Below are 26618 nucleotides of genomic sequence, written 5' to 3'. Positions count from 1 at the left end.
ACATCGCAGTTCGTTGCATTTCCGGTTGGTTTAAAGCTTCTAAAGGAATGGTTCTCAACAGCAACTTCCAAGAGCAGATCTGGATCATGCAGTGTATTTGTTTCATGTTTCTGGTGTTCTGGTTTCGGCGTGATCATTGCTATGAACCAGTCCAGTAACATAACCTGCGACGAAAAAATAACGAAAGCAGCACTGTAGATGTATGAATTGCAATACAAGAAATTTGTGTTTCTTACGGAAAATCTCCATAACCTTACCTCGTGTTATTCTTGCACTTGTTCCATACTCTAATAATACTAAACACCCGAAATCGAAAACCTCACTTCAATCAACAAAGCCAGTCGGAAGAAAACTATCATGGAGAATTTGACGTTTCTTGCTGCTACATTACCGAAATTCGGTAATCAACGGCATTGTTTACCGAAATTTCAGCTCTCTGTTTTACCGACATCAGTGATGAGGCTTATTTGCTGATTCGTCGGTGAAATTAATTACCGTAATCGGTAAATCTGGATAAAATCATCGAAAATCAGCAATATTCTTTACAGTTTTCGGCAAACAGGCAGCTGATTACCGATCAATTTGTATTTTATTAGATCACCGATTCAAAACGGTAAAAAAAATTACCGAACTCAGAGTGTCTGTTTAAGTGTGTACTACAGGATCGGTGTTCATTGTATGATTTGACAAAACACATCGATTGGCAAATATTCTCGCTTAAAGTTGCAGATTTGACTGATAAGACTCAAGACAACAGAAACCTCAATGAAACCTATAGTAGATTTGCTCGAGGGATTATTGATGCGCTCCGCAGCTCTCAAACGAAACCAGTTCCAACTATACACACATTCAAGAGATCTCCTACAGTATGGTGGGATGAAGAATGTACTAACGCTTTGCAGGCCAAATCTAGAAAGTTTAAAACATTTCGTCGAACTGGATATAGAGAAGATTATATTGAGTATAAACGATTGGAAGCTCTATTTGTAAGAATCACGAAAAAGAAAAAGCGCGGATACTGGAAGTCTTTTGTTGAAAATTTAGATAAAGATACTGCTTTAGCAACTTTATGGTCGACTGCTCGTAATCTTAGAAATAGTAGCTATTCTTCTGCTTCTGTAGATAGTTACTCAGAAGAATGGGTGTCGCGTTTTGCTCAAAAAATTTGCCCCGATTTCGTCGCAGCTGAAAATGAATACATCAGTGCAATCGACACCGTAACTTCCGTAGATATGACTGCCGCGCCGTTTACGATTGAAGAATTAGAGTTTGCACTAGGATCATCAAGTAATACTTGCCCTGGATTAGACGGCATAAAGTTCACCGTTTTACGTAAACTGCCGTTAATAGCTAAGACATTTTTACTTGATTTATATAACAAATTCATTACCTATAACGTATGCCCAGATGAATGGCGTGATGTCAAAGTTGTTGGAATTTTAAAGCCTAACAAAGATCCATCTTCCGAAGATTCCTATCGCCCAATTTGTTTGCTGCCATGTCCAAGAAAATTATTAGAGAAAATGATTCTGAACCGTTTAGAACCTTTGTTAGAAAAATCAGGTGTGCTCTCAAAAACTCAATATGGATTTCGACGTGGCAGAGGAACTCGAGACTGTCTTGCTCTTCTAGCAACAAACGTTCAAATTGCGTTCAATAAGAAAGAAGAATTAGCCGCGGTCTTCCTCGACATTTCTGGCGCCTATGATTCGGTACTGATCGACAAGCTTTGTTCCAAATTGCACTTTCTCGGGGTACCTTCGCAGATTTCTAACTTTTTGCTCAATCTTCTCTCAAAAAAGAAATTGTCATTTTATTTGAACAACGTCTTCAAAACATCAAGAGATAGCTTCTATGGTTTGCCGCAAGGATCATGCTTGAGCCCGTTTCTGTTCAACGTATACACAAATGACATGGACGATTGTTTAGCAGACAAATGCTATCTCGTGCAGTACGCCGATGACAGTGTCATTTGGGTAGCTGGGAAGGATAAGGTAGTCATGCAATCCTCACTTCAGCAAACTCTTGATAATCTAGCTCTCTGGGGTGATTCGCACGGTTTCTCATTTCCAAACGAAAAAACGACACAGAAGTAAAGCTAGTGTTTGAATCTAAATATCTCGGCGTTTGGTTTGATCCCAAATTAACCTGGAAGTTGCATATCACTTACGTAGTGAAAAAAATGTCAAAAACGGGTTAATTTTCTGAGAACCATAACAGGAACTTGGTGGGGTGCTCATCCTAAACTTCTATTGACACTTTACAAGACTACAATACTATCCGTATTAGAGTACGGTAGTTTTGTTTTCGGCCAGGCTGCAAAGACTCACATGTTGAAGTTGTGTAGATTACAGAACCGGTGTATCAGAATTTCCTTAGGATTGATGCAATCTACTCACGTCCAGTCATTAGAAGTTCTAGCCGGAGTTCCTCCGCTTCCACTTAGATTTTTTGAATTGGGCTGTCGGTTTGTGATCCAAAGTTTCGAATGTAAAAATGACGTTGAACGTGTTCTTAACAAATTGTTTGAAACAAACCCTTCAAGTAAAATGCTCGCATCATATAGACATGCCATTACTATGGACCTGGACAAAATACCTTCGCATAAGTACTTTGACTACGCGATTGAAATTCATACTTTTGCTTTAAACGTTGATACATCTATACATGCGGTAATACGTGATATACCCGATTGGTTGATGCCTAAAGTCGCAGCTTCTGCGCTGCGAATCAAGCTGAAAAACGTCAAAAATGCTCAAGTATTCTATTCGGATGGTTTTGGCATTTATCATAATCAAAAAGGATATTCCTTCAGATTAAACGAGCCATGTTCGGTGTTCTTTTCCGAAGTATCAGCGATATTTTACTGTTGTCAGCTGATTCAGCAGAATGCGCCTTCTAGGTATTTCATTTGTTCAGATAGTATGAGTGCGTTAAGCGCACTCAGTACTAATCGTTTCGATAGCAGAGCCTCCTTTTTTCTTCTGAAAATCAAAGAATTTGTCTACAAACTATCTCGAATAGGGTATACAATCGTATTCTTGTGGGTCCCAGCACACAGTTCCATACATGGAAATGAAGAAGCTGATGCACTTGCAAAGGAAGGCGCTCTAAATGGACCGTTATACCAGAGAGAAATCCAAGCATCGGAGTATTTCACACAAATCAAAGAACACATACGTTTAGACTGGCAAAGATCTTGGAGTGAAGACCAATTAGGAAGATGGTGCTTCTCTATTTTCCCATCAGTTTCATTCAAGCCATGGTTCGACGATCTTCCTGTGACTAGAAATTTTATACGCAATATGTCTCGCATAATTTCCAACCATTACGGATGCAAATCCCATCTTTTTCGTATTAATATTTTACAGGAAAACAAATGCCCATGCGAAAAAGACTACGAAGACATAGACCATATAGTTTGGTCCTGTGAACGTCACACTGCTATGAGGAATATACTAATCAACAGTTTAGCGAGAAACAGTATGCCTATTGGATTGCCGATTCGAGACCTGCTAGGATCCCGGAACATACCGTATTTAAAATATGTGAACAAGTTTCTTCAAACCATCGAGCAAAAGATTTGACCCTCAGCAATATGATTCTTATTTTGATCAAACAATCAAAGTAGCTATAATTTATTACAATATTCCACTCTATTTTAGTAAATTCCTTTCTCTTTTCCAATAAAGTAATATTATATGAAGTACGGCTCTGTGATGGTGCTAATTTCCGCCGAATGAGCCATTTAAGATAAGGTTTATGTTTGTAAATGTAATGTTTTTGTGTCAATAAAAAAAAAACACCGTAAGAATTGAAAAAGTTTTATCTGTATCTACTAGATGCTTGGGAAAAAACGTGAACATGGGAAGGATTTCGATAGACTTAAAAACAATGGACATAATATTTGAATGCCCCCTTGCTTTGATAATTTGTAAATTCTATGTTGAATCGATAATCCATTCTGATGTTCTACGAAGCATGGTGGTTCAATATCTGCATTAATATTTATGAAGTTGGACAACTGGAGCTGAAAACCTTTACTTACTATTTGTTTCTGAACTGCAGAGTCTTTTAAATGGCATACTATTGATGTATGCAGCTCATGCTGGTATTACTTGCAAAAATGTTGTTTATTATGTTGAAGACGAAATGCGTTTTAAACTGGAAAACTTTAATTTTTTGCAGTACTATGAAATACTCAACTAAACTACTAAGCAATGTATGAAGTTCTGGAGTCTATATTATCCGCTCATATAAAAAAGAAAATATCGTTTCGTTTCTTTTACCTTAAAAAATATACTTCCAAATCTTAAATTTCGAGACTAATATATTAAAAATTAAAATGTGGACTTCATTGCCGTGCGTATAGTATGGCAAAGGAACTAGCTGTATCGATCAAAGAAGTGTAGGTTCAATTCCCGCTGCAAATTTTTTTTTCGTCATGAACGTATCACGACTGTGCCATTTGGTGTAGCATGCTAGTCCGTTGATTCGTGTGATGCTCCCTTAAAGGTCATAATCGTACATAATGCTTTCCAGGAAACTTTCCACGGTGACAGCCAAAAGTGCCCATTCAACCGAAACGAAAGGGAAAACAAAACTTACGAGTATGGTCAGGGGTCATTCAAAAATGACGTTCAACATTTAGGGGAGAAGGGGGGGGGGTCAATGAAAGTGTGGCAGTGCATGAATTAGGTATTAGAAAAAGCGTGACAGAGGGGGGAGGCGGGGTCTAGAAATCCCGAAAAAAATGGACGTCATATTTGAATCGTCCCTCAGAGCTTTACATTTTCCTTTGTAATCTAACGGTCACACCGATTACGAAACTTAAAAAACTCATGGCAAACCAAAAAGCCTGCTGATTGCAGCTGTCTTATGGATTGTCTAACTAGAAACATTGCAAGTGTCTTAATTATTAAATATGACGATTTCCAAAAATTTGAATACATTCAAAAAAAAATTGATTGCTTTATGTAATTTGTCAAATAGCTGGAATAGATGTAACAATTTCAAAAAGCAAATTCATGCTTCAATATGGTTAATGACCTGATTTTGACAATTCGTTTTAAAAGGGTTTCCAAATTCCTTGTAACGTGTGAGCTATCCGTCTCAGTTCTTTCTGTGTTTCTCAACTGTAGAAGTGTTCATGAGAAGTTGAGAAGCAGAAGCTTCTGTAAGGTCAGAAAGAAGAAGAAGGAATTTGATGGTAATTAATTGCATTTGCATGCGTCATTCTTGTTTATTAACGTCCAAGATTTCGGGCACATATTACGTAAATTTACATGAATTTTTAGGGAAGCTGCTTACGCAGACTGAATGTTTTGACGTTTCCATTTAAATTCTAGGAATAAAATGAATGATTCCAGTTATTGAAAATATCAGTTCCATGTTATCAACCTTTACAAAAACATCGTTTAAGTATCATTTAAAGGAGGGCTATGTGATTTTAAAAGTGATAGTGTATATGTTAGGTAAAGTGAGTGAAAGAGGTTGGAAGGGGTTTCTTAAAAAATAATTTATTTTTCGAATCTAGTACATGACTTTGATAACGGCCTTATAATATAAATTACGCGTATCTGTTAACCCGTATAAGCCTAAGTGAAAGAAAAATTACTAAAACTCTCACCACTCAGCGAGTACTTAACGAATTCAAATATGTTTTTGTCAGTATGCTGGCCCACATATATAGTTTCTAGAAATGGCCGAAGAAACTCGGAAATACTCTTGTAGCCGGAGTTATGACGGTGTGTCACTGGGTCAAGTAGGGTAGAAAAATGCTGTTTTTTGGGACATGCCAAGTTATCTTTATTTATTTCCAATAGCATTCATTTTATTTTGCATAAAGAATTAAAATTTGTTAGGCGTTAAACTGTTTCAAATCTCTAAAAGTATAGATCGAACATAATAGTTCACTAAAATGCGCGCTCATAAGCTTGACACAGATTTTAAGATACAAATTGCGCATTTTATCATAAATTTGAGGCATACCGGGGACCCAAAAATGGTCTTTTGTAAGATCAATCAAATGCAGTTGACATAGTTATTCAATTTAATCGATTATCAGAAGGTTTACACTGATGCGTGTTTTTTAAAACTCCTTGATATAGTGGCCACATTATAGCCGATTCTGGAAATTATCAGTGACTTGAAATTTGCCTACCTCTAGCGGCACATAAGCGCAAAATCCTTGTCACCCGACCTGACCCAGTGATCCACAGCAATAACTCCGGCTACATGAACATTCCCGAGATTCTTTGACCACTTTTAGAAACTAGATGTGTGTACGAGTATACTGACAAAAAATAATTGAAATCCGTTAAGTATTAGCTGAGCGATGAGAGTTTTAGTAATTTTTCTTTCACTCAGGCCTATACGGGTTAAAGGATACAAACTCTAGTGGAATTAAATGGTATAGTACTCAATTTGGTTTTCATTTATGTATAGATATTCCACTAAACAATTCGAAGGTTTATTATTATTTTTTTCAATTTTATTTTTAATCCGTAAATTATTTTTGAGAAAAAATCCCATATAGTTTTTAAGGAAATAAACAGACATAGCAAAACCAAGATGGTTTGGTTGAGACAATTAGTTTTCAAGTTATTCAAACATGTATGTTTACCCATTTTTATATGACGTAGACTAGTTCTTGAATTATAGCGATAAACGTCATCATCACGTAATGCTTTGAATCTTAGAGAGAATACTAAGTATTTTCATCTCTCGTACATTGTTTTCGATCCATTTGTAAAAAATATTATATAAATTAAAATACATTTTTTTTAATATTAATGTACATTCAAAATATTTCTGAATTTTTGGGTCACCCTATTCCCCGAAAGAGCACCCTAATGACGAAATAAAAAAAATACGGGCCCAAAATTTTTTAAAAAGGCATGACTGGAACAATTTTCTAAAAAAATATATTTTTTTTTTTCGAACATCGACCGCCTTGGGGACGGACCAGCACAATTGTGCTGGTCTGAATTTGACCCTAAAAAGTTCATGGGTTGATAGAATAGCCAAAATGAACAATGTTTTGTTCTTCGAGATGATGAGTTTCTAAGGTAAATTTTGAAATAATCACTCAAATATGGTCCGTCCCGAAAGGGAAATCTATTCCAGTCGACTCGAAAATAATTCAATGTGGAGCTGATGGAATGGAGCATCGCTTCATGGGATATTTGAAATGAAACAGGGACACGATCAGAATCAAAATCAGCGTGAGTAATCAGTTGGCTATAAAGGTGATTGGAGGTGGTTAAGACCAAATCAATCGTAGAAGGGTTTCTAGAAGAGGGAAAACCAGTAAAAATGTTATCTTCCAACTTACCAGTGGATCCTCTTCACAGCCTCGCAGAAACGTGTTAATTTTGTCCGGTGGATCCTGGAAATATGAAAAAATAATGTCTTTATCAAACAAAATTTTATGATTTCGAGTTTCTGCAAACTTTTACTCAACCTAATTGATTAGGTATAAGACAATTGAGCCAAGCATTCAACAAGTGTTTCCTCTGAATCCAATAAACATCAACCAGGAGTATTTCAAAGAATTTCACCTTCATTCTCTAGTCCAACCCGACTTCACCTACCGCCTGCTTCGTCGATGACGAGTACTGAGAATCCTTGAACCCCCTTGCCGTCATCCAAGGATGCTGTAGGAATCAATTTAGATACCTAGCTACTCGTCGAATAATTGTTGTTTGGCCTACTTTTCGTGCTTTCGGGGGAATCCTCTGGACTCAACAAGAGAAAACCGGAGCTCTTTGATGGAGCTTGTTATGAAGGAAAATACCCCCCGTTTGGAGGAGTAAACTGTTGATGTTGACTAAATCCCATGCCGGTAAAGGTCACCCACTTGAGTTCGATGTTTAGTCGCCCGCAAAGTGGTTGAAGGCTTAACTTACCAGCATTTCCTGTCGTTGAATGGTGCAGTACTTTCGATTGCAGTTGACGACACTCTGCCCCTCGACGCTGCCCGGATCGCTGATGCATCGTTTGTCACCGGAATTGGCCGTCACACTGCAGGAATAGCACCGGAGGCCTGCCATGGGCGAATAACAAGAAGAAGTTGCATACGTTAGTCGCAAATATCATTTCTCTTATCACCATGATACGACAAAGGTGAAGTAAATGTGACACACACGGAACACTTCAGTTGAAAGTCAGACCACCCGACAAGGAGTGCTCTCCCGTCATCAGAAGACCAACTTTTGAAATGGATCAATTGCGGCAGTAAAGCGTAAACTAAACGGGCTGTAAAACTTAATTTGATGGCCTATAAATTTTTCCGACAGCTCAGAGGTAGCTATCGAATGGAGGAGAGCTACGGTGGAAGATGGTGATTGGTTTTGGCTGTGGGACGACTAGAAGTGACTGAGACAGAGTGTTTAGGTTTCAAAGGTTCATTAAATAAATGCTAATGCTTCAAAGACACACCTTTCCAATATGATGTTGCTTTGGTGTGTAGTGTTCTAGAAATTGCTGATGAGATATTTAATGGGAAACAAAATTGCGTCTGTTTCTGGATCTTCAATGTACTTCAATCAGGGTTATGTAAAAGATCTACCCCAAACAACCACGTACGTAAGATGGAATCACATTTTGCACCATGCGATGCTTATGTGTGAGAAATTTCCATTAAGATGTCGGCATTATACACACAAAAGCAGAGAATGTGTAGATTTTCTAGAATAAAATAGGCATGCAATGCGAAAGTCTAGATTTTATTGCGTTGTAATCTGTGATCTTCATACTCTTTTTTCTTCTTCTTTTTGTCATTACGTCCTCACTGGGAAAAATCCTGCTTCTCAGCATAGTGTTAAATGAGCATTTCCACAGTTATCAAACTGAGAGCTTTCTTTGCCACAGTTGCCATTTTCCGCATTCGTATATCGTGTGGCTGGTACGATGATACTGTATACCCAGGAAAGTCAAGAAAAGTTCCATTAAAAAATGATCATGGACCGACTGGAAATGGAACCCAGACACCTTCAGCATGGCTTTGCTTTAAAGGACTCTAACTACTCGGCTAAGGAAGGCTCCAATCTGTAATCTTATGCGACTCAATTTATCATAACAAAGTTTTTTTGAGAGCTGCTACGAATTACTTTGACTTACTTCGTACGTTTATTCGAGACGACACGATTTTTTACGTAAATTCTAATGCGGCTTGTCTGGGACATTAGGGTAACTATGAAAACGTTATCTCTCGAATGGTTTTGTATTATATGTCTTACACAGTGTATTCTGCTCTTTTTCCACCTATGGCGACTTTGAATGGAAACCCATATGCCATAGTCGCCCCACAGTTCTGGATAGTACACAGATATGAATCAGAGTTGCATTATACGGAAAATATATCATCAAATTGAGTTACAATTTCGTAGATCACGTTTCACCTAAGTGAACCATAATCCTACACATACCTAAAATAATTCGTAGTATAGTGTTAAATAAATCACTGAATTTGAATAGTAAACTACAAAATTACAGATTTTCCTAGCAAATCTGTTATTTTACTGACGAAATCCGTGAAAACTACTATCTTACTGGGAGAAAGCCGTAAAATGTACTTTTTTACCGAAAAAAAACCGTAAAAAACCCAATTTACTGTAACCCTGTAAAACACTAACGAACAGTACGGTGACAGTACTATTTTCACCGAACATCTGTAAAATCGTTGGCCAGCTGCTCTGGCCAGCCCTGTCGTCGTAAAATTTCAGGTACTTAGTCGTCACTTATTTTGAAGGGCGTTTTTATAGTCAAGAGGGCGCTTCTACTCTTTGGCGTTAATGAGGGCGCTTCAAAAGAAAAATGACACAAATAGTTTATTAAAGAAAAATAGCACGTGAACAAGAGTTTTCAGCTGAAGAACTTTACTTGCCTATCGAAGCAACATATAGGGGGAGATCCCCCAGTACCGGACACTTAAGCCACTAAATTCATAATTCGAAAAATATTGATTTTATGGGCTCGTGTTACCCATTTATGATAAATATTATCATTTTTATAGTGTACAAAAATAAATTTGAAAATATAAATATGAATTTTGACATTGCATTTTGATGATATATTTTAGTACCAAATTGATCGATCTTGAAGGGTGGCACCCAATACCGGACACGATCTGGAAATGCCTAAAATTCTGTTTGAACATCATTGAATGTGTACACTATGGGAATAGTTTATAATTACAAATTCAATGCATTTGCAACATTTACAAGAATAATTTGAGTTTTTCTTAGTTTGCAAGATGCCTATCAAAAACCTCTTTCATATATGATGAAAAATAGCACATTTTACGATATTGTTCTGAATGTTCATTCTAGTTAATTTTATTGCATGTTTAATACCATGATCGACGAAACCCATGAAAAATGAAAGTATTTTGAGACGCTGGTGCAATAATTACAATGATATCATATTACAAATCAAGCTGTCCGAAACTGAGGGACAGGAGGTGCTTAACCAAAATTGTAATTTGTCAATATTTAGTTCAATTATGGTACAAAATACATTCATACTATCAAATAAGCATTATGTTCGATCATGCTTGCGGGATCCAAAGTATTTTTTCATATTCAAAATAATTACTAAATAGGCTCAAAATTAAAAACATACGTCAATTTTTTAAAGATTTTCAAACTTTTCTACTTTTTTTAAAAGGCATGCATATTTCAAGGATGTGTTATTCTACGCAAACATTAGTCTACATAATAGCTTTCTTTTCTACTAATACACCATCTTGATTGGACCATGATTTCTCAATGTTTCGACTTTGTCCGGTATTGGGTGCTGTCCGGCACTGGGGGATCACCCCCTATGTCCTGTACACAAAAAAATATAGTCATTATCGACATATTTTCTGTTAACATAGCTTGGATTTATTTTCTGGAAGGTGCCAAAGTATGTTCTGGTAAAAAGGATGTAATGTGAGCGATTTTCATCTTTTGAACTTTTTGATGGTTGCAGTAGATGTTATAGTGAACAAATACTTACTTGAATTTAAGAAAATTATAATCTATTAAAATTATGAAGAACGAACCATCACCAGGCATTACCTGGAGTTGAAACACATATTTCCTTCATCAAAGGTTATAAGTGTATCTAAATTTAAAAAAAAAAGAAGACAATTTACACCGTCTTCAGCCATAGGCTGCACAGACTAACATTAGGCAACGGACAACACGAAACACCCAGCAGCCCAATGATGAATTTTTCGTTCGACGAAAAGTTTTCACTGACTGTAGTGGGAATCGAACCCACACTTCGTGGCACAATACGCCCAGACGACTGACGCCGCTAACCGCAAGACCACGAAGCCCAAAAGAATGCCATAATTTGATATTTTTCATTGTTTTCAAGCACAATTATCCATATGAGGGTTCCTTCGAAGCACCCGATGATCACTAGTCAAAAGTGGCTACTATAGTCAAATATGCTCTTCGAGCCAACAGTTACATGACAAGGCATGAAGAATGGGACGTCACACGATATGTTTTGGCGTGAAAACACAATTGTTCCCAAAGGTACTCCTCGGAAATTTCCGGTGGTCCCAATAATGGCCAAAAATATGCATTTTCAGATTATAGTTAACCTATTCATGGCAATGCATGAAGAATGAGCCGTCGCATGATAAAATCACAGGTTCCCTCGGGGACATCCCATGGTCCCAAAAGAGCCCATTATTGTTAATTATCCAATGTGAGACTGCAGTTGCCCTATTCACGACAATACATGAAAAATGAGCCGTCGCATGACATAAGGACTGTTTATTTTAAAAAATGTACATGCAATATCTTTTTTTATTTATTAATGAAATCGCAATCTGTTTTCTGTGCATTGTTCGACTAATGTTATACTATATTATATAATATATATAATAAAAAAGCCATGAAAATAATTAAATTTTGCACGCATAAGGCACAACGTTAAGAATGGTCAATTTTTGGAGGTTATCAATATCAATGATTATTAGAAAAATTCTGGAATATTCGACGATCTTTATTTTTTATTTTCGAAAAAGGCTTGTTCTTCGGAAGCATCAACAATCAAAAGCCTGCTGCAAAATATCAAGTTATTTTTGGAGCAACAATTTCATTTATTCATCGATTTTTCTGAAGAAAAATATTTTAAATTGAAAGTTAACTGATATGAGTATAATTGTTAGGTTCAAAGTACGGAAGTGCAAATATAGTAATAATATGAGAAATAACCTATTCCTTCAAAGAGTTGCTTATTTAGTCCCCACCTCACATTGTGTTTTTTTTAGAAGACTTTCCAAAGCACCATGACATTAATCAAAATTTTCATTGTACTGTTGTGATGAAATCGAATTTATTTTCTACATATTATTTTTATAATATGTTATTATGAGATTTCTTATCAAAATATTTGAAATACTTTGCTGTAGATCGATAAATATGCGTAGCTTATTTTAAAAGTATGAGATTTTTCAATGAAACGACATAAAGAGTAAAATTTATATTAAGAACGCGGTTAAAACTCACGATTTGGCTCTTATTTATACAAATATATTCTTTAGTAGTCTAAACCAATTTTAAACACGCTTTCTTCTTTACTTTTTTCTGGGAGTAAAAGGATGGTGTATCAGCCAAATTGCCCATAAAGGATAGACCCCTAGAGCGATATAGTATCAAAGAATGCTGACATATTATTGATTTTTCAAGCTCTACCTATATTAAAATAGTAATGGATACCAACACACAATTTTGTTCATAAAAATAAGGATTTTTGTTGTGCGAAAAATAATTCCTAACTTTGATGAACAGTTTTTCTTCGGAGTTATTGGTAAAACCATTAATTTCTTCAACCAAAAGCATCTTGTAAGATTTTATTTTTTCATAACTTTGTGGAATAATGGTTGAACGATGCACAGAAAACCGATTTCCGTAATCCGGGGTATCATTGATCAGCGGGGTAACATTGATCGGAATGACTCATCTTGTAAAAAGTTCGTACCATGATTTATTGATAGAACATTTCCAAACCATGAATGGTGCTTCTCTTTCTTATTTTCATGAGCTAATGAAAGTGAAGATTTTTGCGAAAATTGGGTCTACCTTATGTGTAAATTTGTCAACTTCTCGAAACAATGATTTCAATGGATAAGGATGACACTACCGAAGATTTATGTCTCACATAAGTTCTGCAAACGATATTAGCAAGAAAAATGCGGTTCTTACTAAAAATGGCATCGCCGAAAACGATTTCGTTGTCAAAACTTTCATAAGTATGCTCAATTAGACAACATTAACGAATTACTATAAAGAATATAGAATTTCCTTAGGAAATTGCCTACCTTTAGGCGTATTCCGTGGTTCGGTGTGTTTTTATTTTTAAAATAACTCAAAAAGTAAATGACTTGTAAGCGTTTGACCTTCATATTCGGCTTCGGGGGCCATGACTTAAGTAAGTAACGACATTTTCAATATTACCGAATGTTGTTTACATAGGTGATCAATGTTACCCCATATCAGCATAATCAAAAACTCACATAAAACATTTTTTAAAACATGCTTAAATCTTCCAAAAAACATAATGCAGTATGCAGTCACGAGCTATGGCTGGCAGTTCTTGTTTTGAAAATATGAAACTTGCAACATTTGCATTTTCAAACGAAATATTTAAGAAATATTTAAAAAAAATGATCAATGTTACCCCGGATCACGGTACGATTTTATCAATAAACAAAAAAGATATAGCATAAACAAGCTGTCCACTCTATAAAATAGACAGTACTTATATTGGAGTTCAATTCCAATTATCCCCAACCACAGGTTTCCTCGGGGATATCCGGTTGCCTAAAAGCGACCACAATAGTTTGACGTACGTCTACACTAGTTGCGCTATTCACGACAAGAAATAAAGAACTAAGTCGTCGCATGACATGTTTCAATGTGAAAACAGAAATGTCTCCAATGACAGGTTCTTCCTGGAGCTTCCGGTGGTTCCAAAATTGGTTATTCTAGGTAAATATCCATATTCAGTCTATATTTAACTTATTCATAACAAGACTTAAGGAATGAGCCATTTCACGGTATTGGAGTTCAATTTCAATTGTCCTCTAGCTCTGGTTCCCTCGGGGACATCCGGCAGCCCAAAAGTGGCCTCTGTTGTCAAATATGCACTTTGCGTCTATAGTTACCCCACTAACGACAAAACATGACTCATTCTGTCCAGGTAAACAACAAACAAAATTTGATTGTAGTTACCTAATCATACCGATCATACTTATCATACTAATTTTCATGATTTCATCCCTTACAAGCATGATCAAGATAATAAAAAGAAACGAAAAAAAAATCTAAACGAGGCTTGTGTTTTTTCAAGAAAATTTCTGTACAAAAGGCAATGCCAAACGGAATCGCAACGTAATGCTCTTATTTATGTTTTCATGATGAAAGAAATTGCATTTGTCAATAAAATAAAATGAAAATTGTGCCTTCGGCATGTTGATTTCCTCCAGCTTGTAAAATGTTTAGTATCCCCAAATTATGCCATCTGAATTATTTTTTCAATACATTTCTATGATAGTACCTATCTAGAGAGAAGCGGATTTAATTTTATTTGAATCACAAGAGCTGCCCAAACAAGAATAGCAACAATATTGTAGTTATCATCTGGCGCTTTACTCCCGCAAAAATAAAGAAATGTAACAGTTTTAGAGGTAAAACAGTTGAAATTGTCATTCCTCGTATCAGTTCAACGGTCAATTTCAGCAGGCACTGAAACTTTCAACACTATATGGACAATATTTTACTTGAACAATATTGTTATAAAACTGAGATGAAAACTATCAATTATCATTCCAGTTAAGTTGTTTAGTGAATTTTTTAAGATATCGCATGTTTTCGTAATACTAATCCCCAAAACCCCTTTTTAAAAGTCATACCGTTAAAATTTTTGAACGCCTCTATTTAAGTTTGGTAAAATGCTTCAAGGAGGCTCTAGATTTCCTTATACATTCTGCAAATTACTTCTATTTAATTTACGTCAATATAGTACTGAATTACTTTCCACAATTTGATGAAAAAAATCAAACCAGATATAAAAGCAGCTTCTACTCAAGAGTTCATTGTTTTCTGCGTTCTTGTACGAATTTGGGTCGCCTTCAATTATATTCAATTGTCACCGTCGTGAACTTATCAGGATTGACCCAGAAATTCTATTTGATGTCCTACAAAGCAGTTCTGACCATAAATCACGATTTGGATTTTGTCCACACATTTTTCAACCGTAGTCTTAATGACTACGTGATTTTTCTATAATTGAACTCTAATTGAACCATAAATTTATTAAATGATTTTGATAAATTCAAGGGATCAGGTGCATTCTGTTGTCCAACAAACAATAATATATTCAGCTATTTCAGCGCACTGGAATAATAATATATATAATAATATACTGTGCAGAATCAGGTGAAATAATTAAATTTAGGAATATATTAGGGCGTTAGCATGCTCATGACCTCGAGAAGATCTATGTGAAATAATATTTAATTAGTCAGAGACATTGACACAGCTTAACAGCATCTACATGAGCTACGAGAGATACGGCCAAATTACTTCAGGGCGTGGATGAAGCTTAAAATTTCAACTGATAGCTTTCAGGGCGTTAGGACGCACCTGGTCTACTCACGATAAGATCAAATAATTACAGGGCCTTGATACAGCTTGGAATTTTTAATTGATATCCCCATGGCGATTTGAATTACGGTCAAATAACTACGTGGTTAAGCTACGTGGGACAAGCTCAAATTACTCCAGGGCGTTAATATAGCTTATAATTTTCATCTGTTGTCCTACAAGGCGTCAAAAGGCGCCAGATCGTCGTGGGATAAGGTCAAATTACTCCTGATTACTGTATTACTCCATTGTTGAAACAACTTGATCTATTTAGGATAAATTACTCCAAAGCGTTGATACAGCTTTCATTTTTCTATTAATGTCCTCAGGGGGTTAAGATGCATCTGATCTACATGAGTCGAAGTAAAATTAGTCCAGCGCGTTGATACAGCTTTGAAATTTTGATAGATGTCATACAGGGCGTTAAGTACAATTGGCCTTTGTGGAATAATGTCAAATTACTTCAGGACGATGATACAACTTATAATGTTCAAGTGATGTTCTACAGGGCATAAAGTTACTTGTGATCTACAAACGATAAAACCAAATGACTCAAGGGCATTGATACAAGTAGGAATTTTCAGGTAACGTCCTCAGCAGAGTTGCTCGATGTCACTATCAATGCTTAAAATTTGCTGATTTGTACAGGCCGACTGCGATACAAATCGGATCATTCCCTATCACATCAACATCATGCTGTCTACTCCATCACCAGTGCATTGATGGCGATAGACTGATAGGTTAAGTTTAGCTTTAAATTAAGCACATAAAATGGCAATTTATCAGTACGATATTTTCGACAGTGATGCAGATAGATTTAAACTATGTATTGGTCACTGAAAAACATTAATAGCGTGGATAATGACCACGTGATCACTCATTCTGCAGTGATTTTGATCTAAAGTGCGATGTCGCATCACTGCTGTTGGTTGTCAAATCAAAGTGATATTGATAGCTCGCAAGTGATATTGATAGTTTTAGACCATCAGCCATCAGCTGATATGATTGATATTAAGCAACTCTGGTCCTCAGGGCGTTGAGGTGCATCTGATCTACGTGATATCTGGTCAAATTATTCCATAGCTGTTGTCTTATAGGGCGTTAGGATGCATCTGGTCTACGTAGATTAAAATTAAATTACTCCAGGGCGTAGATGTATCACATACTTTAAATTTGACGTCCTACAGGGCGTCAAGATGCATCTGATCCATGAAGCATACAATTAAATTACTCCAGAGCGTTAGTACAGCTAAATCTAAATTAATGGTTAACAGGACATTAAGATGCAGTTAATCTACTTAGAACTTCCAGTGAACCAAAATGTACCGTCAAAAACTGTAGTGAGCGTGACAATCACACATAGACTACCATGACTTTCATGCAACAAAAACTTTCATGTGCTACTGAAAATAAAAGTCATGCGCGACTGTGACTATTTTTTGGTCAGCAATAAATGTATCATGGTTGTAATGAATTACTGTAGTAGACATTAATCTGTATTATCATAATGTGCCACTCACAATGTGCACCGATTGAAATATGTTTTTCTTTTCATTCTTGTATCAACCAGCCGCACCAGCTTGAGGGTTGTCCATAACTCACGGATTATGTGCCGATCGTGATCTTTGGTCAAACAAACTACCCCCGCCCTTCTCCCCCCATGGATGACCACGTTGTTTATGGACAGCACCTTGTGCGAGAACGGCTCGAAGCAGAAACCTACAAATAAAGAGGGTAGAAGCAAACCTAAAAAAAACCCTGGTGCTCCGTTTGTGCCACTTTTTTGTTGCTTCCAATGAACGCCCTCTCCTCCAATGGACCAATGCACGAGTTCAGTCGTTGACGTTTGAGCGGTGCCATGTTATTTACGTTACCATGGTAGCTAGTGAATACGGCACTGCTCAAATGTCAAATTAGTGAACACGTGCAAAGGGCCATGTACCAATGCACGAGTTCACTAATTTGACGTTTGAGCGGTGCTGAATTCACTCGTTACCATGGTCACGTATGAAGAGTTGTCACTACGATCGCAGCTGCGTCGTGATTGTTTTTTACATTCATTTCGCATTCCCGTCATCCACAACAGCATAACTTTCATGGGAGGCTGAAAAGAATTGCACGCTACTCTTATCCATGTCAGGCAATACATTCATGGCTACAGTAAGAATGTATCAGTAGCAACCTGAATGTCACAAATGAATGTTTTGAAACCTCTTGCATGTGAATGTAACGGCAATGCGACAATAGCATCAAAAATGTATTATACGGTTCACTGCTTAGAACAAATTGCTGCATAGCGTTGATACAGCTTGAAATTTGATATCGCTGTCTTCAGGGTATCAGGGGGAGAAAAGGTCAAAATTTCTCTAGGGCGTGGATACAACTAGAAAATTTTCATTGAAATCCTACAGGGAGTTATTTACACCTGGTCTACGTGGGATAAGGTTGGGAAACTCTAGGGCGTTCATGCAGCTTATGACTTTGATCTGATGTCGAACAGGGCGTCAAGATGCACCTGATCTACGAAGGATAAGGTCGAATAACTACAGGGCGTTTATATAGCTTAGAATTTTCAATAGTTGCCCTCAGGGTGTCAAGGTGTACCTGATCTACTTGAGATAAGGTTAAATTACTACAGGGCGTTGATACAACTTGGACATTCAATTAATGTCTTCGGGAGGTTGAGATGCAGCTGAATTTCATAGAATAAGGAAAAATTACTGATACAGCTTATAATTTGCAACTGATGCACTACAGGGCGTCAAGATGTATCTGATCTTGGTGGGATAATGTACAATTACTCTAGAGCATTGATACAGCTTGGAATGTTCTATTGATGTCTTACAGATGCATCTCATCTGCAAGGGATTAATTACTCCTGGGCGTTGATGCAGCTTGCAATTTTCAATTAATGTCCTCAGGGGATTGAGATGCACCTGATCTACGTGAGACAAAGTCAAATTACTTCAGGGCGTTGATTTCGATTGATGTCATACAGGGCGTTAAGTACATATCGTCTTCTTGGGATAAGGTCGAATTACTTTAGGGCGTTGATACGGCTTACAATTTCATTGCTATCTTAAAAGACGTCAAGATGCACCTAATCTATGTAGGGTAAGGTTGAATTATTCTCGGGCGTTGATACAGCATAGAATTTTAAACTGATGTCCTACAGGGCGCCATGATTCACCTGATCTACGAAGGATAAGGTCAGATAACTGCAGGTCATTCATACATCTTGAAATTTTGAAATAATGTCCTCAGGGCGTTGAAGTGCATCTTATCATGTATATAGTCAGCTTATTCCAGGGCTAATGTCTTACAGGGCGTTCAGATGCACCTGACGTATAATAAAGTCAAATTACTCCAGGGCGTTGATATAGCTTGAAAATGTCTATTGATGTCTTACAGGGCGTTAGGATGCACATGATCTCGCAATGGTTTATCACTCTTCCTATTTTTTTCATTAATCAGGGCGAAAATTGTAAAAAAAATCTGAGAAAAGCTTCTTAGTCGTCGACTAAGCGTGACTAAGCAGCACGACAGGGCTGGGCTCTGGCAGGCATGAGCTCCTTTCGTTTCACTCTTTGCATACAGTCACCCCAGGCAGTTGAATCACCCACAATTTATGAATCAGCTGATTTCAAAAGACAATATTATTATCAAACTTACCACAAAACATCACAGAATCATTTTTACTGATAAGCAACACATAGTGTTCGGCCATTTCAATGCTTTTTATCTCAGTAAAACAGCTCTTGATCGCGGTATGAACGCCTAGCCAGAAACGACGTTTTAAATTTTGTTCCAAAGGTTTTTTGTGAGAGAATGAGCCCCAGACAACATTTATAGACTCAATAAACATAGCTATGAGAGATAAATGCCTATGTATACGGATTTGGCTGAGATTTTTGAGTAAAATACTTGATCAATAAATTGTGGGAAATATACACACCAGTCACAATTTATGAGTCAGCGTTCAAACTACTAGTACTTAGTATTTTTTTAAATGATTTTTAGCTTCAAATAATTCCCATTGTAAAGCTTTGTTACGGGAGAGCAAAAGTGGTTTGGGACCGTTCATAAACTACATAAATTTATTTTTTTTGTGGAAAAGGATTCTGAACATATCATAATACGGGGTAACATTGATCAACGGGGTAACATTGATAAAAACGACTCGATTCAACATTTATTGATGGGGTATTTTCAAAGCATGAATGGTGCTTCGTTCTTTTATATTCATAAGGTAACGACAATAATGTTTTTTTTTTTGGAAAATTAAGGGTTATTCAAACGCAATACTTTTTAGCTTTTTGAAACAATGATTTCTATCAAATTCTATTACACTACCGAAGATTCGTGCCTCACATGAGATCTGCAAACGACACGGTCAAAGAAAATGCGAATATTACTAATATTACTTCGCCAAAAATGATTCCGTAGTCAAAACTCTCATAAGTTTGTTCAACTAAACTAAATTAATGAATTACTATAATTAATGCTGAATTTCCTCAGGAAGTTGCATACCTTTATGCGTATTCAACGGTTCAAGGAGTTTTTAATTTTAAAATTATCAAAAAAGTAAAGGATTTGTAAGAGTTTGGACTTCATATTCGGCTGCAGGGGCTATGATTTCAGTAAAATACGACATTTTCAATATTACCGATCATTATTTAGATGGGTGATCAATGTTACCCCATACCAGCAAAATAAAAAAAAAGCTGCCTGAAACATTTTTTTAAACTTGCTTAAATGTTTAAAAAAAAAAAAAACAGTATACTTTTACGAATAATTGATGCCAGTACTTGTTTTTAGGATGATTATGGTCTTATTAGGCCATAGAAACTGTGGACGTGGTTTATGTAAGGCCTAAAAGATTATTATGTTGAATAATTTATAGACAAATAAAAAATCCTAAATTTGTGAAAAACAAAAAGTAACAGTATAGATGTAAAAAATGTAAAGAATTTTTTAATTCCACCTGATAGGTTATTCCTAATTTTGCTATAAAAACGGGGTATTGCTTCTGTAGAGGGACCAAAAGCAAGGATTGGGAAACAAAAGAAATTTTTTGCATCCTCCCTGATCGATATCAATATCAATTATTTGTCATTTTTTATGATCACTTATGTTGCACGTAAGTTTCTTTAGATTAACTCTTAGGCTGAACTGTTTTCTCTTCTATCAGACACATGGAGAAGTAAAAGGTATTCCCACTTTTAAAAAATCAAAAAATCAGAGATCATGGAGTATCGTTTTTTTTCACGTGCGTAATGTACCACCATATAATATTGGAATCTTCAGTAAAGGCAGTCGAAGAGCCAAGCATTTACGAGTTCTGCCATCTAGATCATATGATTGTCTAATTACATTACCTGCCATCATCCTCCAAATAAACATGCTCCAGAATAAATCCACAAATTCAATGTTCACTAGGCCCACTTGATAGCAAAATTAAAAGTCAAGCAATGTCATGCAGATTCTTGAAATACTTGGTTCTGGTTCACCCCCTGATATAATTAATGTTGTCCGAGGAGGGGTTCTTATAAACATATGAACTATATTGCATTTAATTGTAAAATAATTGAATCGTGTTCATATTGATTCATATTTGTGAACAACTTTTTAGCCGATTCATAAATTGTGGTTTTAGACCATGTTCAAATAAATGAAAATTTCAAATGTTTTCAACAATTTTAAAGACAACATTGTGCATGAACAGCAGGTATATATCCCACTTTACCATTCAGCATTGATTTCATAAAAAAATATTATTTATTTTGCTCTCTATTATTTTTCAAATTTAAGCAGAGCCTTAAATGATTCATAACTGTGGGACCAGTGTACCACTAACAAGCAGTGAATGCTGGTTAGTGGCAGCCTGCTTTCTGATTAGTAAGCCGGGAGTTCGATTTTCGGTCGGAACATTTTTGAGTTTTTCTTTTCGATTTTGTTCAATTATTTTACAAATTGTTCGGTGGCTTGTAATTGTTGCTGTTAAGATTAAGGATTTAACCGTAATCCATATTTTTTTAAAGCGTGCACGTTTTAGGGACAAAAGGTCGAAAGACAAAACGTCGGATCCCAAAACGTCAAAGAGATAAAACGTCGAAAGCGGTCTTTTTTCAACACCGAACTTAAAACGTGTACCAGATATCTTTTTTTTACATTGTGGTCGATTAAAAAGGATATGGATTGCTAACGATTGGTACATAGTTCATTATTCATTCTTTTAGAAAAAAAAATTCGTTCTTCGAAGTAATTTAAGTGAAATGTAAGCATATTTTTTCTAATCAATTCTTACACCATTAGTTTACTTCGCAGATAAATTACTGTTATCATGTTCTGATCCATTATATGATTCGATTTGATCTGTTATAAAGATCCTTCTTCTCCACATCTGTGGGATGGACTACGTTTGAAATTTTCATAGAAATCAACACTTTTTCGTAAATTTTTAGATTTATTCTCGAAATCAACTGCAGTGCCATGGAGGTAATTTTGTTTTGCACGTCGTCACCATGTTTTTTTTATCATATTTCATTCTGAAGGATAACTTTTAGTTGACCCATAACAGTAGGGCGACTGTACCAGAGATGAATGTATTGTCACAATTGATGATTTCGTCGGTAATCTTAATAGAAAATAAATGTATTATTAAGTTGGTTCAGCACATGATGAACCATCCCAAAATATAATTTCAAACGAGACTGCGTATCAAGAGCCTTTTCGCTGACTCTAGGCAGCAATGCCAATGCTCATCACATCATCTGCGGAAGGTAAATTTTAATATGAGAGGCTTCAATCTGATTGATTACTTTAAACAGGCACTCGCCTAATTTTTAAGATATCTGCTAAGCAATAAGTGTTAGACGGTTGTTTTATTATTCCCCGAATTTCGGTTCCTCGTTTATCGTTTCTTCGAACGCCAGTTCTCCAAATGACAATTTCCCGAATATTCATAACTATATACATTTCAGGGTGATGAATGTAATGTATTTTATATGTACCCTTCTTTATTTGATTGGCGGTTCTTTCGAGTTTAACCGGCCTTGGAATCTTCAGCAATATGTTCGTGAATGATCAAATATCTCCTTCTTTTGATTGATTATCGTTCTTTCTAGTGCACTACCTTGTCATTATAGGTTACACAGCGCAACAAAAATAACATTTTTGCGTGTCTCAAGGATCAAATCATGTGTCTCTAGTAGATTTGGGGTTGCTGAATCTGATGCCGTTCTCAGAAATTTCCCAGCACGTCACAATTTTTAGCTACAGGTCGCCAAAGTTGTATAAAACATTGGTTTTATTGATGTTTACCTAAAATTTGAAGTATATTTTATCAAACTTTTTTGTGATCTTATCCGCCAAGAATGCAAAAGAGGACGTAAACTTTCGTTTTGGATATATTTTAGTTGAAATTTCACGATTAAATTTAGATTAAACCGATCTTTTTCAACATGTTTGCAGTCTCCATACAAAATTCTTCGTTTCTCTTATATGGCAAAATACAATACTTTTCTAAACCACAAAAAAAAACTTTTCCGCTTCAAAAATACTATAAACTTCGATGATAAGTATTGTTATACACATAAAGTTTGAATTATGTGGCAAATTACGCTGGCAAACTTGCATGCAAGTTGGCTGAAATAGTCAATTTTTGCATTTGCAACAACCAATATCTCATGATATTTCTGTAAACGACAATGGATTGAGCAACCTTTTATTAAGTTAATAGAGGTATTTTGATGCTGAAGACAAAAACGTGTTCCACAGTGTTATTCTTGCACATTTTTGAACTGCATCGCTTTTCGGGGAAACGGGTGAATCGGTTAAAAAGGTCATTTAGGAAACTGGTATCCGAAGAATAGTAACACAATCGTATAAGACATAACGTTCTGCTCGAATATAATCAGTCACGAGTTGACGAATTGGCCTATGTCAGATGACGAATTTGACCAGCGCTACATCTTTTTTAAATGTAACTTCGCAGACTTCTCCGGTTGTTAAACTGGGAATTCTATTCAGATCGTGCTCCGCGAAACTTTTGATGCTCCACGAAGCCTTGGCAGGTATCTCGAGACCATTTTGTTTTAAAATACACTTTTAATTATACCAAACCAAGCGATACCTAGAAATTCTTAGCTGAAATTTTCAAGAGTACAAATTTAGAGAGAAAAAAAAATCGATCGCATTTAAAATTTGATCGATTAGTAACTTGTTAATAGGGCGATATTCAAATCTAAAAAGGCAATAGTTGGCATTCAGTAGAAGTAAAAACAAAAAAAAAAACAGTTAAATTTGTTGTGTTAAAATTTTTTTGCGCAGCATGAGAATCCGACGTTCTCGCACGAAACGTATGTGTGGATTTCAAGCATCCTCCGGGGCAGGAGTTTTATACAGTTTTAGAGAAAGGGAAGGTGGCCGAAATTTTCAAAACCATCAAATTATCGAAATTCTCTAAACAATACCTCGTCCGGCATGCCATATGGCCATGTGGTCTAAAAAGTTACATTTTCATCACTTTGGAAACCATCGATCATTAGATCTACGTCTAGGAGTACCTCGAAAAGCGGTTACTAGCATTTCTGAAGCAGTATAATAGACCTGTGGCGATCTGCCACTATGGATAAAAGGCAATCAAGTGGTTCGATTCGAAAAACGAAAAATCCCAAAGACTACAACCCTTCAACAGCCCAGAACTCCGTCCCATCGAACGGTATCGGGCCTTGGTCAGATGGAATTTTAAAACAATCAATAAATCCAAGGATAACGAAAAGCAGTTTAAACTAAACTGGCGTTCGGCGGCAAATAAGTACGATAAGACTACTGTGCAAAATTGGATTTGGCAAACCAACATAACAAACGAACATTTTCTCCAATAAAATATAGCGTTAGATTGGATGCTAGCAACATTCATGTTTCTCTTTGATAATCTCATTCAGATTGCTTTCGGGAACAAGGCCAGGGGAACAAACTTTGATCCAATCTTGAACAATAATACAAAAGCATGAATATCGCTAATCCCGGCCACGCCCATATTTACCGTAACGTCGGATAGAGGAGGAAAATGTTGATGCAGCACTTATTTAATGAGAGGCCACCGACTCAGCGACATCCTCATAAGTGCTACGGAGGTGGAGGTTGGGATAGGTACGGGTTTGTTTTTCAATTTAATCTTTAGAGTGCCAGCATTCAAAAAGAAGTCATTTGTGTTATTAAGTGCATAGATAATTATGTTTAAGTTTGTTTTTTTTTTTTTAATACTGAAATATAAACCGGTTTCGGTATGAAGATGTTGGGCTTAATTAACTGATTAATAATAATTCAAAAGCAGTAAGAAAAAAAAGTGATGCGTAAATACGAATAATAGAATGAAATTTGTTACTGCATTGCACGAATCAATAAAGTAGGAGAGCTATTTCAAGCAAAATCGATCAAGAAATATCACAAAAAAAAACAACAAAAAAAAACGCGAAAACCAAACGTCGTCATCAGAAAAAAAATTCTCACTAAGAAAAAGGAAACGCGCGATGGAAATCAAAAGTCAAAAATGTAGAGTTAAAATTACTGTCAAATGTGTGTACTTCCAACCATACATGTAAAATGTGTGTGTGGTGTATGTTTAGTAATATTACTGTAAAGTTCGGGATTATGGGTAAAGTTTATCTCGAAAGGAGGATGTGCGTCGTATAAAGAAGCGAAGAGTTTTAGACAAATAAGTCTAACCTCTTTTCTTCTGAAATGTCTGGAATGCATAATCGATCATCAAATCCGTGATGTTCATTTGGCAAACATGCCTCTTCATGTGAATCATCATGCTTACCAATCTGGAAAGTCCTCAATGATTCTTGTACACAAAGTTGCATACAATATCGAGAAAGTAACCGCTCAGAAGCAATCCTGCTTAGGTGTTTTCTTGTATATTGAAGGTGCCTTTGATAACGTGTCTTTTGTATTGGAAGCTGCATGAAACCATAGGCTATCTACATTGAATACCAATTGGATTCACCAAATGCTCAAAAAACGACATCTCTTATCGACATTGCGTCAAGCAGCGATTCGGAAATTGAATGTTTGCGGATGCCCCCAAGGAGGAGACTTATCACCACTTTTGTGGAATTTCGTAGCAAATATGCTTTTGAGGCAACTCAATACTAGCGGTTTTCCAACTTATGGATTTGCCTACGACTATCTAGCTTTGATAGTTGGTATGTGCATAAGCACACTATTCGATCTGATGTAAAGTGCTCTTCAGGTAGTCGAGAGTTGGTGTCGTCAATATGGCCTTTCGGTTAACCCGAATAAAACATCTATTGTTCTGTTTTACGGCATTCGACCTTTACATCTTTTTGGCACTGAGATTAATGTGACTGATCAGGTAAAGTATGTTGGAGTCATTCTAGATTCTAAACTCTACTGGACACCTCACATTGAATTCAGAGTCAAAAAAAGCTTGCATGGCCTTCGGTAGACACCGGCTTACCTATGGTAAAGCATTGAGGTCCCAAGTACAGATATCAAATGGATTTATGCAACAGTTGTTCGACCAATATTGGCATATGGATTTCTTGTGTTGTGGCCGAAGGGCGAAGTGAGAACAATCCAATCAAAATTGTGCCATCTTCAAAGGATGTGCTTAATGGTGATGTCTGGTCTATTCTCTACGATCCCACGGCAGCGCTCGAGGCTCTTTTCGACGTTGTGCCATTACACATACATCTTAATCAAGAAGCACTTTCTTGCTCTTACCGTTTATGGGTACTGGATCTACTGAAGAGATATCCGGTGAATCGTAGATCTACACACACTTCGTTGTTTCCACTTTTGGTGAATTGGGACAAAATTGTTCTTGCTCCAAGTGATCTCACAATTGCTTGTCACTTTCCTTACAGGACATTTACCACACAATTCCCTTCACGGGAAGAGTGGACGTCTGGCTATTTGGAAAGAAGTATATCA

At 36.3% G+C, this 26618-nt stretch overlaps 2 protein-coding genes across 3 annotated transcripts in view; one reads left to right on the top strand and one right to left on the bottom strand.

Annotated features, from left to right (window-relative positions):
* Nucleotides 1-26618, top strand: part of LOC5577804 (serine-rich adhesin for platelets) — a 572874-nt gene that overhangs the window by 208597 nt on the left and 337659 nt on the right. The window lies entirely within an intron of this gene.
* Nucleotides 1-26618, bottom strand: part of LOC5575041 — a 52376-nt gene that overhangs the window by 4000 nt on the left and 21758 nt on the right. Inside the window, exons 3-4 of the mRNA XM_001661721.2 lie at nt 7911-8047; nt 7337-7390 (exon numbers count right to left, since the gene is read on the bottom strand). Of these exons, the coding sequence (XP_001661771.2) occupies nt 7337-7390; nt 7911-8047 (191 nt within the window). The remainder of the gene's footprint in view (nt 1-7336; nt 7391-7910; nt 8048-26618) is intronic.

This window comes from Aedes aegypti, chromosome 2, assembly GCF_002204515.2.
Source record: "Aedes aegypti strain LVP_AGWG chromosome 2, AaegL5.0 Primary Assembly, whole genome shotgun sequence".
In the NCBI taxonomy this organism is placed as follows: domain Eukaryota; kingdom Metazoa; phylum Arthropoda; class Insecta; order Diptera; family Culicidae; genus Aedes; species Aedes aegypti.
The sequence above is the reverse complement of the archived record's forward strand: the minus strand, read 5'-3'. Positions and strand labels throughout refer to the sequence as shown.